Genomic DNA, 13119 nt, shown 5'->3' with positions numbered 1-13119 from the left:
TTGCAGTGCTGGCAGCCAGCCGGGGAGGGAGCTCCTGCGTGGCTTTGTTACCGAATTAACGGAGGGGAAAATATTTATTATTAAAATATATTTTTTATTATTCGTTAGTTGGTCTAATAAATACATATGTATTCATTAGTCTAATAAAAGATATCACGTTTACCCAACGAACTTCGTCTGCCTTTATTCCCCAAATCACAAAGGGCATTTTACACAAACAAGCACCGCAGCACTGGGCACTTTGAAAAGTGCCCAGCACTGCAACACTTGCAGTTGTGTAAGTGGCAAAATGAGCATCAGCGCTGAGAAAAGGGCAGTGGTGCACTAAACACATTGGAGGTGCTTTAGTTCAAAAGCGCAGCGCTGACGCACATTTCACTGCTTGTACAACTGCACACGGAGCAGCGCAGTTTGCTTCAGCTCATGTGTAGAGCAGACTCTGAAGCAGTGGATCTCCAGCAGGTTGCGAGACAGAAAAGTATGTGTATAAACAGTGGCGCATGTAGGGGGTGCACATGCACCCCCATATAGCCAGCATTCCCCACTTTGGTTGCTAACTGACCACTGGGGGGGGGGGCAAGTGCCCCCCCCCCAATTCAGGAGGCACCAGTCGCCTATGTGTATTTATGCCCAAAGGTTCATGCTGTGCAAGATGCACTGTAGCCTGGTAGAATGGGCACTTACACACGTGCGAGGAGCCTGCTCTGATGTGCTGGAAATCCAGCACACCAACACAGATTCGATTAATCAGTTCTGCTGGAGCAAATTTATGTAAATTGACACACTCTGGCAGCCTTGCATGTCACATGTATCAGTGGTGCAACATGCCTCCATGCTGAGAAAATGGTGGTGGTATGCTTTGAACTAAAACACATTCAGTGTGCTTTAGTTCAAAACACACTGCTGCAATTTTCTCAGCACAGAGGCACACTGCACTGCTGATACATGTGCTCCTGACGTGGCACCACGTGCTTTTAATTAGCACAGCTCACTAATTAAAAGCACCCAGCACCAGGGTGGAAACGCATGTAAAAATGCTTAATGGTTCTGGCATTGTGCATGTGGGATATGCTGGTTTCCTCTGAGTGTTGGTGGCATCTGGTGGGTTCCACAAGAAGAGGGGCAAGTGCCCCACAGAGTCCTGACCTGGGGGATTCCCAGGGTGCATCCACACATGCTTGAAATGATGGAAGAAACTTCCCAACAAATAAAGGACCAAAGGCCTAGACATAAATACAATTGGGAAAAGGAGCAGTGTTCCTATACCAGCATGCTTGGAAAATTTGTAAGTGGAGCACAAAGATTGTCCTTTAGGGCAGTGTTTCTCAACCCATGGGTTGCAAGCCAAAAGTGGGTTGCAAGAATATATGAAAGGGTCACAAAAAAACTTTAAAAATGGGTTCTCCTTTAAAGGAGAAAAACTTAGGAAACTGTGCCTTTTCCCTTGCAGGCTGGCAGAGCTCCAGCCTGCAACAGGCTGCTTGGGGCTCCCCATGCCCCACAGACCCCCTGCCCCACACACTGGGGGGCAGGGGGAAGTGGGTCAGGAGTGAGGGGCACTGGACAGAGACTGGCCATTGATGTTTACAAATGGGTCCTGGTACAAAAAAGGTTGAGAACCACTGCTTTACGGTCCTTTGAATCCAAACCTGCTCTTCTCTGGCAAAGACACAGTCCAAGGTCTTTTGCCTTACAAGCCTGGTCTTGCTTTTTTTGAAACTATTCTTTTTGGGGGGTTCTCATTTTTGGAAGCCATATGGGGAGCCCTATCAGTCTATTTCCCTTTTGCCAGCATCATCAGATAACTCCAAGAGCTGGGTACCAGCCCCAGGCTTGCTTGGTTCATGATTTGTTCCTGCCCTGCCTTTAGGTATCTCTGAGTGGGGACCAAGCCTGAAGAGCCCAGGGACACAGGTGGGATCATATTGTGAACCTGAGCATAATATTCTGACTGCCAGCAGGCTCTCCTTTTGGTATGTCAAATAGGCTGAGCTTTTTATTGGTAGAACAATGTACTTGCCATTTTTAGTTTCAACATCGCAGGCCTTGACGCATGATGACTATTATATCTTCCTCAGCTTCTGGCTAGTCTCAAAGGAAAGAGCTGTCCATGTCTCCAGGAGTCTTTCCTTTGACTTTGGTGTGCACTGGATCAGGCCCAAATTGTGAAGGACCAGAAAAGGTACTCAGTGGGAGCATCTACACCTACATGTGCACTTTAACATGCATTAGCCTATTTTAATGCACATAAAGCATCACATAAAAACTGTGGGCACCTTTGCATGTGCTCTGGTGGGGAAAATGGCACTTTAATTAGAGCAGCTCCAATAGCTACTATGTCTCCTGTATCGCATCCCTGTGTTTAAAAAAAGTGTCGAGGGGGCTTGAGCTAAAGCTTGTTCCAACACCATTTTTAAGCATCAGGACATTAATGCATGAGACGCAGAAGGCTGCTGGAATGCAGGGCTGGACACAGGCATGGATATGGGCAACTGGTGCCTCCTGAGTCTGGGGGGCCACCTGCAGAAGCTGACAGTGGTGGTGATGGCGGGGACGGAGCTGGCGAGTATCCGCAGGAGCCGGCATCGGCATCGGGGATGGAGCTGGTGAGCACCTGCAGAAGCTGCCAGAGACATCAATAGCAGGGACAAAGCTGACGAGCACCCACAGAAGTCACCAGCAGTGTCAGCACCAGGGACACATTCTTCCCTGTGCCTACCCTACCAGTTGCCTATGGGCTCGTGCAAACTGGGTGGCCGCCTGGGGCCTGGACAGAAAGGGGGCCCGAAAATGGTAATTTTTAAATTATTATTATCATTATTTCTGGCGAAGGAGGGCCCTAGTACTAAAAGTTCATCCGGAGCTGCCAGGAGTCTAGGTATAGTGCTGCTGGAGTGCAGCAGCTGCCATGCTCCAGCAACAGGCCCTGCCCAGACTCAGTTCATCAAGTCTGCTCTGAGGTGCTGGAATTCCAGTGCACTGAAGCAGCCTCGCTCGGTACAGGTGCCTTGTGCTTTTTATTTCCTGTGCATCAAATAAGTTAATGCACATTAAATGTTGCTTAAAAAGTGGCACCTTGATGTACATCAAGCCAAACTAATGTGCATTTGGGGAAGTGCACTGAGGCTGCTTTGATGCACTGTAAATCCTAGTTTACAGGTTGTGGACCCTCCTGGACAACGTGAGTTCTTTGTTTCTTATCTTCAGATTGGGGTAGGATGCTTTCCTGGAAGAGATCCCTCAGACAAATCCAAGTTATTGGGCTTCAAGCAGGTGAAATCCTTTGTTGAATGGAATTCAGGTCATGTCTTTCACCTGAGGTGTGCTTCCAGGGATCTCATACAGTTAGCCTGTTCTTGGGCCCCCTCTGGTCTCACAACCCCAGCAGCTCCCATTCCCACCTCTGCTTACAATCTATGGATTGCTGGGAATAAAGAACCATGGGGACAAAGCTAGAGAGGTAGGAGGAGGTAACCCCACGGCCTCATACCTTCCTGTAGGAACACTGTTTCCCTCCACTGCATGGCAGACCAGTGCCCCATCAGGGGATGAGATCAGGCTTACAATAGCCATGAAACTCCCCGTTGGCCTCCAGTCGATGGAGATCAGATGTAAGATTCAATAAAGACGCAGGAGAAAGAATGAAACAACACGTTAGCTGTGGGACAGCGGACACACCTGTTGTGTTTGCATCTCTCATTCGGCTGCACAAAGCCCTGGCTGGGATGATGTAGCTGGGCACGGTCCTGCTCGGAGCAGGGGGTGGGACTGATGACCTCCTGGGGGCCCTCCCAGCCCTAAGTTTCTACGATCCGTGCCCTGCCCGGGTCCTGGCTCGGCCGTGCCAGAGGCGCAGGCTGGGAAGGCGAGGCGGTTCAGCGCCAGGCGGAGGGAAGGGGCGGCGCGGCGCGGCGCGGGGGAGGAGCGGGGCGGCGCGGCGCACAAAGGCGCTCCCCTCATGGCCCGGCGATGTTAGAGGAACAGCGCGGCAGCGGGGAGGTGAGGTGAGGTGGGGTGGGGTGGGGGTGCTGCGCGGGGAGCAGGTAACACAGCGCCGGCGGGCGGCTCCGCCACTCCGGGCTCGCGGTCGGGGGGCGTCTGGCCGCGCTCTGCCGCCCGCCTCAGGGAAGAGGCCTGGGTGGGTGCCCTCTGGAGGGAGGGCAGGCGCCCTCGGGGGTGGGGGCCGTTTGCCAGACCGCCGCCTTGCCTGGCTGTTGAGGCAGAAGAAGGTGAAGCTCCCGACTTGCTGGATGGGGGGGTCTTCCCTCCAGCTTTGCACCTGGGCAAGGAGCAGAGCCGCGTGCCTGGCGGCAGGAGCCTGGGGAGGGATGTTGTTGCTTGCTTTGTGGGTTTTCACTCAGCTGCAAGGGACGGCTTGGTTCCCTGGGTCTCGTCCCCGTTCCCATATGCGTTTCAGTCTCCAGCTCTTACCTTGTTGTTGTTCATCCTTCGCATTTGAAGATGACCATGGCCTTGTCACTTGGTTTGGTTTCTGTGAACGTGTGAATGGCCAATGGGCCAGTTTGTGCTTTGAGCTGTCTATATGGTGCACTCAACAAGAAACGCCGCTTTGGGTTGCTTGATCAACAGGGAGCATGCTGCCCTTGCGAGATTTGTGCTGTTTGCACACCTGCTCTGCCTTGGCCGTTCTTTTCCACTCCGGTATGGATGATGAGGCTTCATCAGGTAGAACGGTCGTGAGCGAGATCTTGTCAGGACTTCCGGTCAAGGCTGAAAGGTTTTTAAGGATGACTTAAAGGAGTCTTTTTATTCTGGCCTCCCTGAGAGCGCTTTCTAGATAGCTCTTGTATGTAAAATGGAAGGACATGATCCCTTGGAGGTCAGCCCTGTGCTTCTGTACGCACGTGACAATCTAGTCACTCCAGCCGCACAGGCACCAGATCCTCAGGGCACATCAAATTAAACCAGCAGCTGGTCTTACAGCATCAGGAATGAAAGCAGCTTAAATGGTGTTTAGAGCATCAGTTGTGGTGTCTGGGAGCTGATGCCTCCTATCAGAAAGGTGTTCTTAGTATAGCTTGGGCTGGAACAATGTGACTGGTCTAGATTCTGCATCAGAGAGCTGAGGGACTGGCCCCAGTAAAAACCAGGAGCTGCATTCAGTGGCAGTCAGTAGGTGGCTTGGTGGGGAAAAATGTCTGCCACTTTTTTAACAGGTCACTTATTTAGTATAAATGGACATTGAAATTGTTTTGATATTGTCAATTTAATCTCTTTTTCCCCTGGTTTCCTCCTTAAATTTAAGATCAGATTTCTTTGTAAGCTCTATGAGTCATTTAACTTGCAGCAGGGTTGGAGTGTTGTTGTACTTTATGGCTGTCCTCCATTCCTTTAGTAACTGTTTTCATTCACTTGGAGTTAAACATGAGCTGTTGGGGAGGGGAGGGGGGTGCGGTTCCTGGTGCTCAGCTTAGCTTGTGTCTGATTCTTTCCCAGACCTGAAGATGAGTGCTTTGTGCCAAAATCTTGTCCAACCTCTCTTGCCAACCGTAAAGTTGGGCAATAAAAGATATCGCAAACAAAAAACAAACCCAAAAACCCTTGCCTCTGGTTCATTTCTATTGCTAAGGCACTAGCTCCTTTGTTCTCACTTCCAGCTCAGTTGTAATAGTCACTGTCATAAGAAATTCCAGGACAAGGGGAGGGGTTTAGCTTGGGTAAATGTCCGGTATCTTGATACGAATGTGGCTTTATGATGATGTGTTACCAGCAATACTTGAGGATTGTATTTTTGTTTCTTTTACCAAGACTTGTTTGGTTTTTTTGTCAAATAGTTTACATGAAGAGCTAAATGTCAGTAGAACTTTTGACAAATTCAACTTTGGAAGGGCCACGAATTGGTTGATTGGAATAAATGTGTCAACCAAAGCTGATTTTTAGTTTCTTTGAATCAAGGGGACACCTGGCAGCATCTGATCCAGGGCATGTACTTGTGTGTGTGTGTGGTCTTTTTGCAGATAAATCGAGACAGCTGATCTAGAATGTCAAGGACCAAGCTGTCTCTGTCCTCAGGTTGGCCGCAGTGAGTAATCGCCTTTGAAAGCAGAGCCTTTCTATTCCCTGTCTATAAAGAAAGGAATTCAGTTACATGGAAACCTCAGAATTGTCTGAGAGTTTCCCTTGTTCCCACATCAAGACCTCCCTCTTTTTAGTAAGAGTTTGTGTTTTATTGAAGACTGGGGTCTGACACACTCTCTCCCTTTGGGCACCTTACCCTTCAAATAATCTGATGATTGTGGGATTACTCATAGCACTGCTTAGCTGACCAGAGCAATGAGCATCTGCGTAACATCAACAGCACTAGAAATTAACGTTCTGGGAATGGGCAGCCTTGCTGAGACAACACCAAAGCATTGCAAAGTCTTCATACCTTGTTGTAAATGCAGGGGGGTCAAACTTATCTGGCCCCATGGGCCACAGGCTGACTCAACGCACTGGAGCCAGCACATAAGGCCAGGTCAACATGGGTACCTCATGCAATGAATGTCGCAGACCAGTCCTGTGTTGTATGCACAGGGTGCACATGCATGAACCTGGCATGGAGCATGAGGTAACCATGCTGGACCAGCCCAGCATGCTAGTTTTGGTGTCTGGGGTGGGGTCAGTCTGGAGACCCAATCCAGACTGGCCCTGGAGCCAGCGTGCAGGATTGGCCCAGTGGGGTGCTGCATGCCCAGTGTGTGCCCTGAACCGGCCCCTTGTGCTGTGCGTAGCACCCGTGATGCCAGGCTTGGTGTGCACTGCATGTGGTGTGCAGGGTTGGTCTGAGTCTCACAGGCCAGATCATATGGCTCCACAGGCCTGGTCCAACCCTTGAGCCATACCTGTGACACTCTTGGAAGGGTTGCATTGGAATATTCTACTCCTGATGTCTGCTTGTGTTTTCCTGTTGCATCTCATCTCTTTCTTAGAATTGCAAGTTCCTGGAGGTAGCAACAATGTCATATGTTAGTACTGTACAGTGGAGGCTGGTCCTGTTTAGATTGTACTTCATTATTTGAATGCAGCCAGTTGCCACAGAGAAACCAGCATATTAGTTTGCTTTTCCCCTTCCACCTACAGTGTTCTGGCTGGTTCCCTTGTGTCTGTACAACACCTGGCAGACTGAGGATGTCACCAGAGACTCCTGGTTCATAACAGCACAGTACAAGCTTTCCCACGCTGTCCTAACAATGTGCCACTGCCAAGTTTTGGAAAGGCACTTCCCCCTCGCCCCCCAGCCTGAGGGGTGGGAGCACAGAGACTGAGCATTTTGGTCCATTCAGTTCTTGGCTTCCCTGCAGTGCTTAACCATATTGGGCTGATGGCTTCTGCAGCGTTGGCACTTGTCCAACAGGACTTGGACTAAGACCACTGATCATTCCAGACTGCTGGCAGTGAAATGGACTTTTGTCTTCTGATGCTGGAGAGGGTTAGGTGAGTGACATGGGTGAAAGACTCCAGAACCAATATCCTGAACTGCTAAATCAAGCTGTGTCAGTGAAATGGTAACTTGCAGTTTGTCACAAGTTGGGGTTATTTTTCTTCAGGGGCCTTTTCTTACTCTCTAATGAAGGTGAGTACTCCCTTTTCTACAGCACTTGCAAAGTGTAGCACACAATGTAGCTCTCCCTCCTGCTGTCACAGCCCCAGGCTTCTGTTTCCATTTGGGTTCAATGGCAATAAGAAGTGGAAGCCCTCGGATCATGTGCTAATAGGGTAGTTTCTTATTACTGTTGCATTAGGTTGAACTCAAATGTGTGTCACTATCCCCTTAATCATTGTAATCTATAACATAGCAGGCCACCTTGTGTGCCTGTGTCACTGATATCTTTGTATCCCTATGTATTGTCTGTTAATTGATTTAGAGACCCAGTGGTGATCTCTCCGTGAACTCTTAGTTTGGAGCTGAATGCTCTTAAGATAATGAGCTCTTGGATGCTAAATTAAATGTCTCTAACTTTGGCTGCCTGGTAACTTTAACATCAGACTCAATTAATTGCTAAATCATTCGCAGACAACCTAAAATAAAAGTGACCTCTTTGCATGAAGATAATATCTTGTACCTGTCACCTTAGATTCACAGAAAATTAGGGTTGGAAGGGACCTCAGAAAATCATCTAGTCCAACCCGCTGCTCAAAGGAAGATCCTCTCCAACTATATAATCCCGGGCAGGGCTTTGTATACCCAGGTCTTAAATACCTCTGAGGATGGAGATTCCACAACCTCTCTGGTTAGACTGTTCTGGTGCTTTACTACCCTCTTCATGAGAGGGTTTTTCCTTAAATCTAACTTAAACTTCCCTCGCTGCAACCTGACACTGTTACTACTTGTTCTGTCATCTGCCATCACTGAGAACAGTCTAGCCTCCATCCTCTTTGAAATCACCCTTCAGGTAATCGGCTTATCCGCTACTCCTGCCAGCTTGGTGTCATCTGTCTTTTTGCAATTTGCCCTTTTGCAATTGTCTGGGACCTCCCCTGATCACCAGGAGTTTTAAAAAATAATGGCCAGCAAGTCTGCAATAGTATCAGTCAACTCCCTCAGCACCCTCAGGTGTATCACGTCCAACCCCATGGACTTGTACACATCCAGCTTTTCTAAAGAGTCCCTAACCTGTTTGTTTGTTTTTTGTTATTGTTGACTGCTCGCCTCCCCAAACTGCTACCAGCTGCAGTAGTCTGGGACCTGACTTTGCCTGTGATTACGGGTAAAAAAAGGCATTGAGTTCATTAGCCTTTTTCATATCATCTGTTACTAGGTTGCCTCCCCACCACATTCAGTAACGGACCCACACTTTCCCTGACCTTCCTCTTGTTGATGATATACTTATAAAAACCCTTTTTGTTACCCTTTGCATCCCTTACTAGCTGCAACTCCAGTTACGCTTTGACCTTCCTGACTTCATCCCTGTATGACTGAACAATACTCTTATACTCGTCCCAAATTGCTTGTCCAAGTTACTTGTAAGCTTCCTTCTTTCACTTGCCATGCTTGCTTTTTCTTCCTGCACAATTGGGGTGGCTTGTTCTGGCCCTCTCAGTAAGGTTTCCTTAAAATACAGCCAGCTCTCCTGGACTCCTTTCCCCCTCAGACTGGGCTCCCGTGAGATCCTGCCCATCATTTCCCTGAGGGAGTCAGTTTGCTTTTATGAAGTCCAGGGTCTGTACTCTCCTTATTCATGTGGTATGTGTACTTTTGAGACCCTTCATATGCAATTCTCTTTGTTTATCACATACACTTTATTGGAGTGGTGAAAGATCTATTTTGCTAAGATTTTTACTGATTAGGTTTGACCTAGTTCTCAGTAGTGGAATTGACATTTTATGTAACAAATAAATGTGAGAGAATGTTATCTTTTTCACTGCAGCTTCCAGGATTGAAGCTCAAGCTGGGCCCTTGGAAGTTTAAATCAAGACTTTTTTTTTTCCTTTCTTTTTTCTTCCCCCTAAAGTGTTTTAAAGTAAAGCTCCAAAATCCATATTTAGGTATCCAAATGAGTACACTGATTGTTTTCAGAAGTCTTAAGCATTTGCCTGCTTCATGCTAGCTTTGGAGCAAGCTCTTTTATATGGAGAAAGCGCCTTCATTGAGAGCATGGGGTAACAGTCAGCAGGAGACCCCAAAACATCTACAATTAATGAATAACCACAGTCATGCAGATTTGTTACTGGCTGTTTATTGCTCTGAGCCACTGAGTGTCCCCCCTCCCCCCAAAGTATCTCTTATGTTGCTGTAGAACAAAAGCATGTAGAGCTGTGAGACTGGGGGCAGGGAGTCATAGACTGTCTTGCAGTTTTGTTTTTACTTGAATTTTTTGTTGTTATTGTTGGGGTTGTTTTTTTTCTTTTTCTTTTTTTAATTTTACCAAAAATGCTCTCTCGGAAACTTCCAGAAAATGCATCCCACAAATAGTTGGTTTGTGGTTCAGATGCTTCTTCACTGGTGCTGAAAAGGCAATGGCTACAGCAGTATCCAGCCTTGTCATTTCTTGCTGTGATAGCAAGTCTTTTGACTGGAAAAAAAATAGCTGACAGCATAAACAAGGGTCTGATTATTTTTCTTGTTCCTTGAGTGACTTCTGATGCCTAGCTTGAGACCCTTCTGAAAGGGCCTTTTTCCCTAGAGGGTGAGTAGCTTAGCATTTTGTCTCACAAAACTTCTGTATGATGTCGGAGTTTTGGATGCCTAAGATCACAAGTGACTCTGGGAAATTTGAGGCCCCGGTGCCCATTTGATCAAGCTTTATAATAGTGTCTGGTATTTGATTTTTGTTCTAGAGGAGTTCTCCTGTCTTAAAACAGTAGTTAGGACCATATTTGTAGGTGTGCTCCATGTGATTTTTGTGCTAGTATAGCTGTGTTGGTTAAGTGCAAGTCCCATGAATGATGCGTTTCCATTGGTATTAATATGTCTTCTACTGGAAATCCACTAAACCTTCCCCCTCTCATAATGGCTGCACAGGCACAAAGCACCTTCATTCTGGGGAAAGCTGCATCTGTGCCAGGAGGAGGGTTGTACTGCTCTGTCAGTGGCGTGTTGTACATCTGTGTCAATAAGGGCTTCAGTGGGAGGGATGGCAGTGCAGTGTAACCAAGGCCTGTCCCAGGGGTGGCTGTGACACCCCCTGGTGGCTACTCAACCCTTGCTTTTATTCTGAGCCTCTTTCTTTTCTCCTGCCACACCTTGATGTACTTATACCTTTAAGAAAAGGGAAGTTGCCCTGGTGATACCTGAGTGAGCTCTCATCTGGTCCTGTCCTACTCCCAGACCTGAGTTAGTTCTGGTTCTGTCCTCGAGTCCACCCTGGCTCCCATCTCCACACTATTGCCAGGTACCTAGTCCCCCCTGAACACCAGACCCTCCTGGTCCCCACTGCAGGCACTGGACCTGCTCTGGTCCCATCTCCATTCCACTTCACAGTGCCTACACCCAACCTTGTCCTTTCTTCCCAGACTCATGGGTAACTCTGTGGGGCCCCTGGACTAACCCAGTATGCTGGATTGGGTACCACTGCTCTAACACTTCAGTGATGGGATAGAGGAGAGCTCAGAGCAGAGGTGGAGAAGAGATGGGGTGTGAGGGAACATCTCCTTTCCTCTAGCTGCCTGTGAGCAGGGAGAAGGCCAGGGCTGTTGGGTCTCCAATACCAGTACCCTGCTGTGGGGTCTTTGCAGGGTGAAGAACGCCCCCAGTGACTTCCTTTCCAGTTAGCTGTCTTGACCATGGACAGACCACCCTGTCTGTGCCCTGTTGCTGCCCAGACACCCACAACATGCAACTGTTTTCCTTTCCTAACCCTCTTTTGCTGCTCTGTCCCCTTTCACATGTATGCAGGGAGGAATGTGGTGCAGCTGCAGTGGTCAGAGGAGCTTCAAAGACCACTGAATTTCTGTATAGTAGTACAGCAGTTTGCCGCTTGTTATTCATGCCCCTGCATTGATGCAGAGTCCTCTTCCACTGACATCCCTGCATACAGATCCCCACATTGTTGAGAATCCTGCTAGGTTCGCTGCTGTAGCTGATACCTGGCTGGCAGAAATCTCTGGTCCTGCACTGAAATACTGCCTCAAGTTGCTACAGGTCCTACAAGCATGGGATGGCAGGCAGCATTGGTTCCAGCCCAGAACTCAGGCAGTCCTAGGTATTAGCCAGCAGTAATGGCCCATTTGGAGGTCAGTCTGGCACTCGGGGGGGAGGGACTTAACCCCTCCCTGTTCCTCTGCATTTCTGCTTACCAGCAAGTTTTGCTAATGAAAACTCTTCCCCTATGCCCTCCCTGCATGACCCAGGGTGCACTTCAGCAGCTTAGCACAGGAGGTTCAAGGTGAAGCAACCTGCTCACGGCTTTTGCCATAGCTCCTTTGACAGAATCTCACCTGAACTGTTGTAAACACATCTGTCCACTGGGCACCTTTGCAAATTGACTTCAGAAGCAATTGCCAAAAGATTTGGGGATGCAGACCCCATCACTAGGACACCTAGTAGCCTCCATCTCCAGCCAGGAAGGGCTGATTCAGAAAAACACTTAAGCCCAGGCTGGTCCTGCTTAAGCTCTGTGCTTGCGGTGGTTAAGCAACCATTTGAGTCCTCTGGATCATGGACAGCTTGAGGGCCTAAGTGTGTTGCGTGCTCCCTATTCCGAATGGACTAGCATTGTCCTGCTCAAAAATGTTTCCTGTACAGCCATCTGCACCATGTCCAGATGTTGTCTGGTTGGCAAGGGAAAGAAAAATCCCCCAGGACTTCTATGAATGAATGTGTGCAGAAGGCAACATTATCTCTGAACACAGCCTGGCTAAAGGGTGGGGAGTATGAAGTGGGGCTTTAATGGATCTTTTGACCCTTTCCATACCCCAGTTCCAGTTTGGGGCCTCAGCAGACATTATGGCAGTACAAAGCCTCCATTTCTGCTGGGGAAGCTGCAAGTTAGGGTCTGCCTTCCCTCTGGCAGGCTCTGCCAGAGACAATGGGGCTGCAGGGCAGCCTGTCTGGCAGTGATGGTGGGTGGGAGGAACAGCAGGACGTCCCTTTTCAGCTGCTCGATCATTCTTGCCATGCTTCTGTGAGGGGTGTAGGCTGGAATGGGCATGAGAGCATAGCAGTCTGCCCTTCTCCTAATCCAGAGGGCAACCAGGTGCTGGCTTGTACTCCCTCCAGTGTGCAAGCTTAGTGCTCTGTGGCATTGCTCCATTGGCCAGTGCTCACCCAACTTTGCCTGCTCTGAATTCCCAGCCAGCATTGAGGCTATTTCGCACCTACCATCCTGCAGGACACTGGGAGCCCTTGTTTGCAATGGCAGACCACACGCTGTCTGCTAGGATCAGTGTAGCAGACCTGTGCATAGACTAAACTGGCTGCCTCAAAGAGTATTTTCAGAGCCACAGATCTGCCTGATGAATCCCAGTCTAAACACAGACCCCTAACAGTTCAGTGCCTCTATGCAGTCAGTGCCATTTTGTAATCTTTGCAGCAGTGTTACTGTCATGCTGACAAAGCAACCCCCAGCTCCCCTCTCTAGAGACGTGACAAGACATTGGTCAGGACTCCAGTTAGCTTGCAAATATCTGGTAAATAAAAACCACCACTGACTTGCTGATAGCAGCATGGTGCACTCC

The 13119-nt window shown here is 48.6% G+C and overlaps 1 protein-coding gene across 4 annotated transcripts in view; it reads left to right on the top strand.

Annotated features, from left to right (window-relative positions):
• Positions 1–3842: 3842 nt before the first annotated feature.
• The window catches only part of NINL (ninein like), a 60595-nt gene continuing 51318 nt past the window's right edge, over positions 3843–13119 (top strand). For 2 of the 4 annotated variants that reach the window (XM_090052578.1, XM_090052570.1), the window contains exon 1: positions 3904–4004. In XM_090052578.1, the coding sequence (XP_089908704.1) occupies positions 3970–4004 (35 nt within the window). In that variant the 5' untranslated portion in view covers positions 3904–3969. Of the gene's footprint in view, positions 4005–13119 lie in introns of all 4 variants that reach the window. The other 2 variants (XM_090052561.1, XM_090052553.1) reach the window with 2 other exon arrangements.

The sequence above is a fragment of the Crocodylus siamensis genome, chromosome 1 (assembly GCF_052110815.1).
Source record: "Crocodylus siamensis isolate JL-2025a chromosome 1, ASM5211081v1, whole genome shotgun sequence".
NCBI classification, from domain to species: domain Eukaryota; kingdom Metazoa; phylum Chordata; order Crocodylia; family Crocodylidae; genus Crocodylus; species Crocodylus siamensis.
Note: the sequence above shows the minus strand (reverse complement) of the source record. Positions and strands in the feature narration are given on the sequence as shown.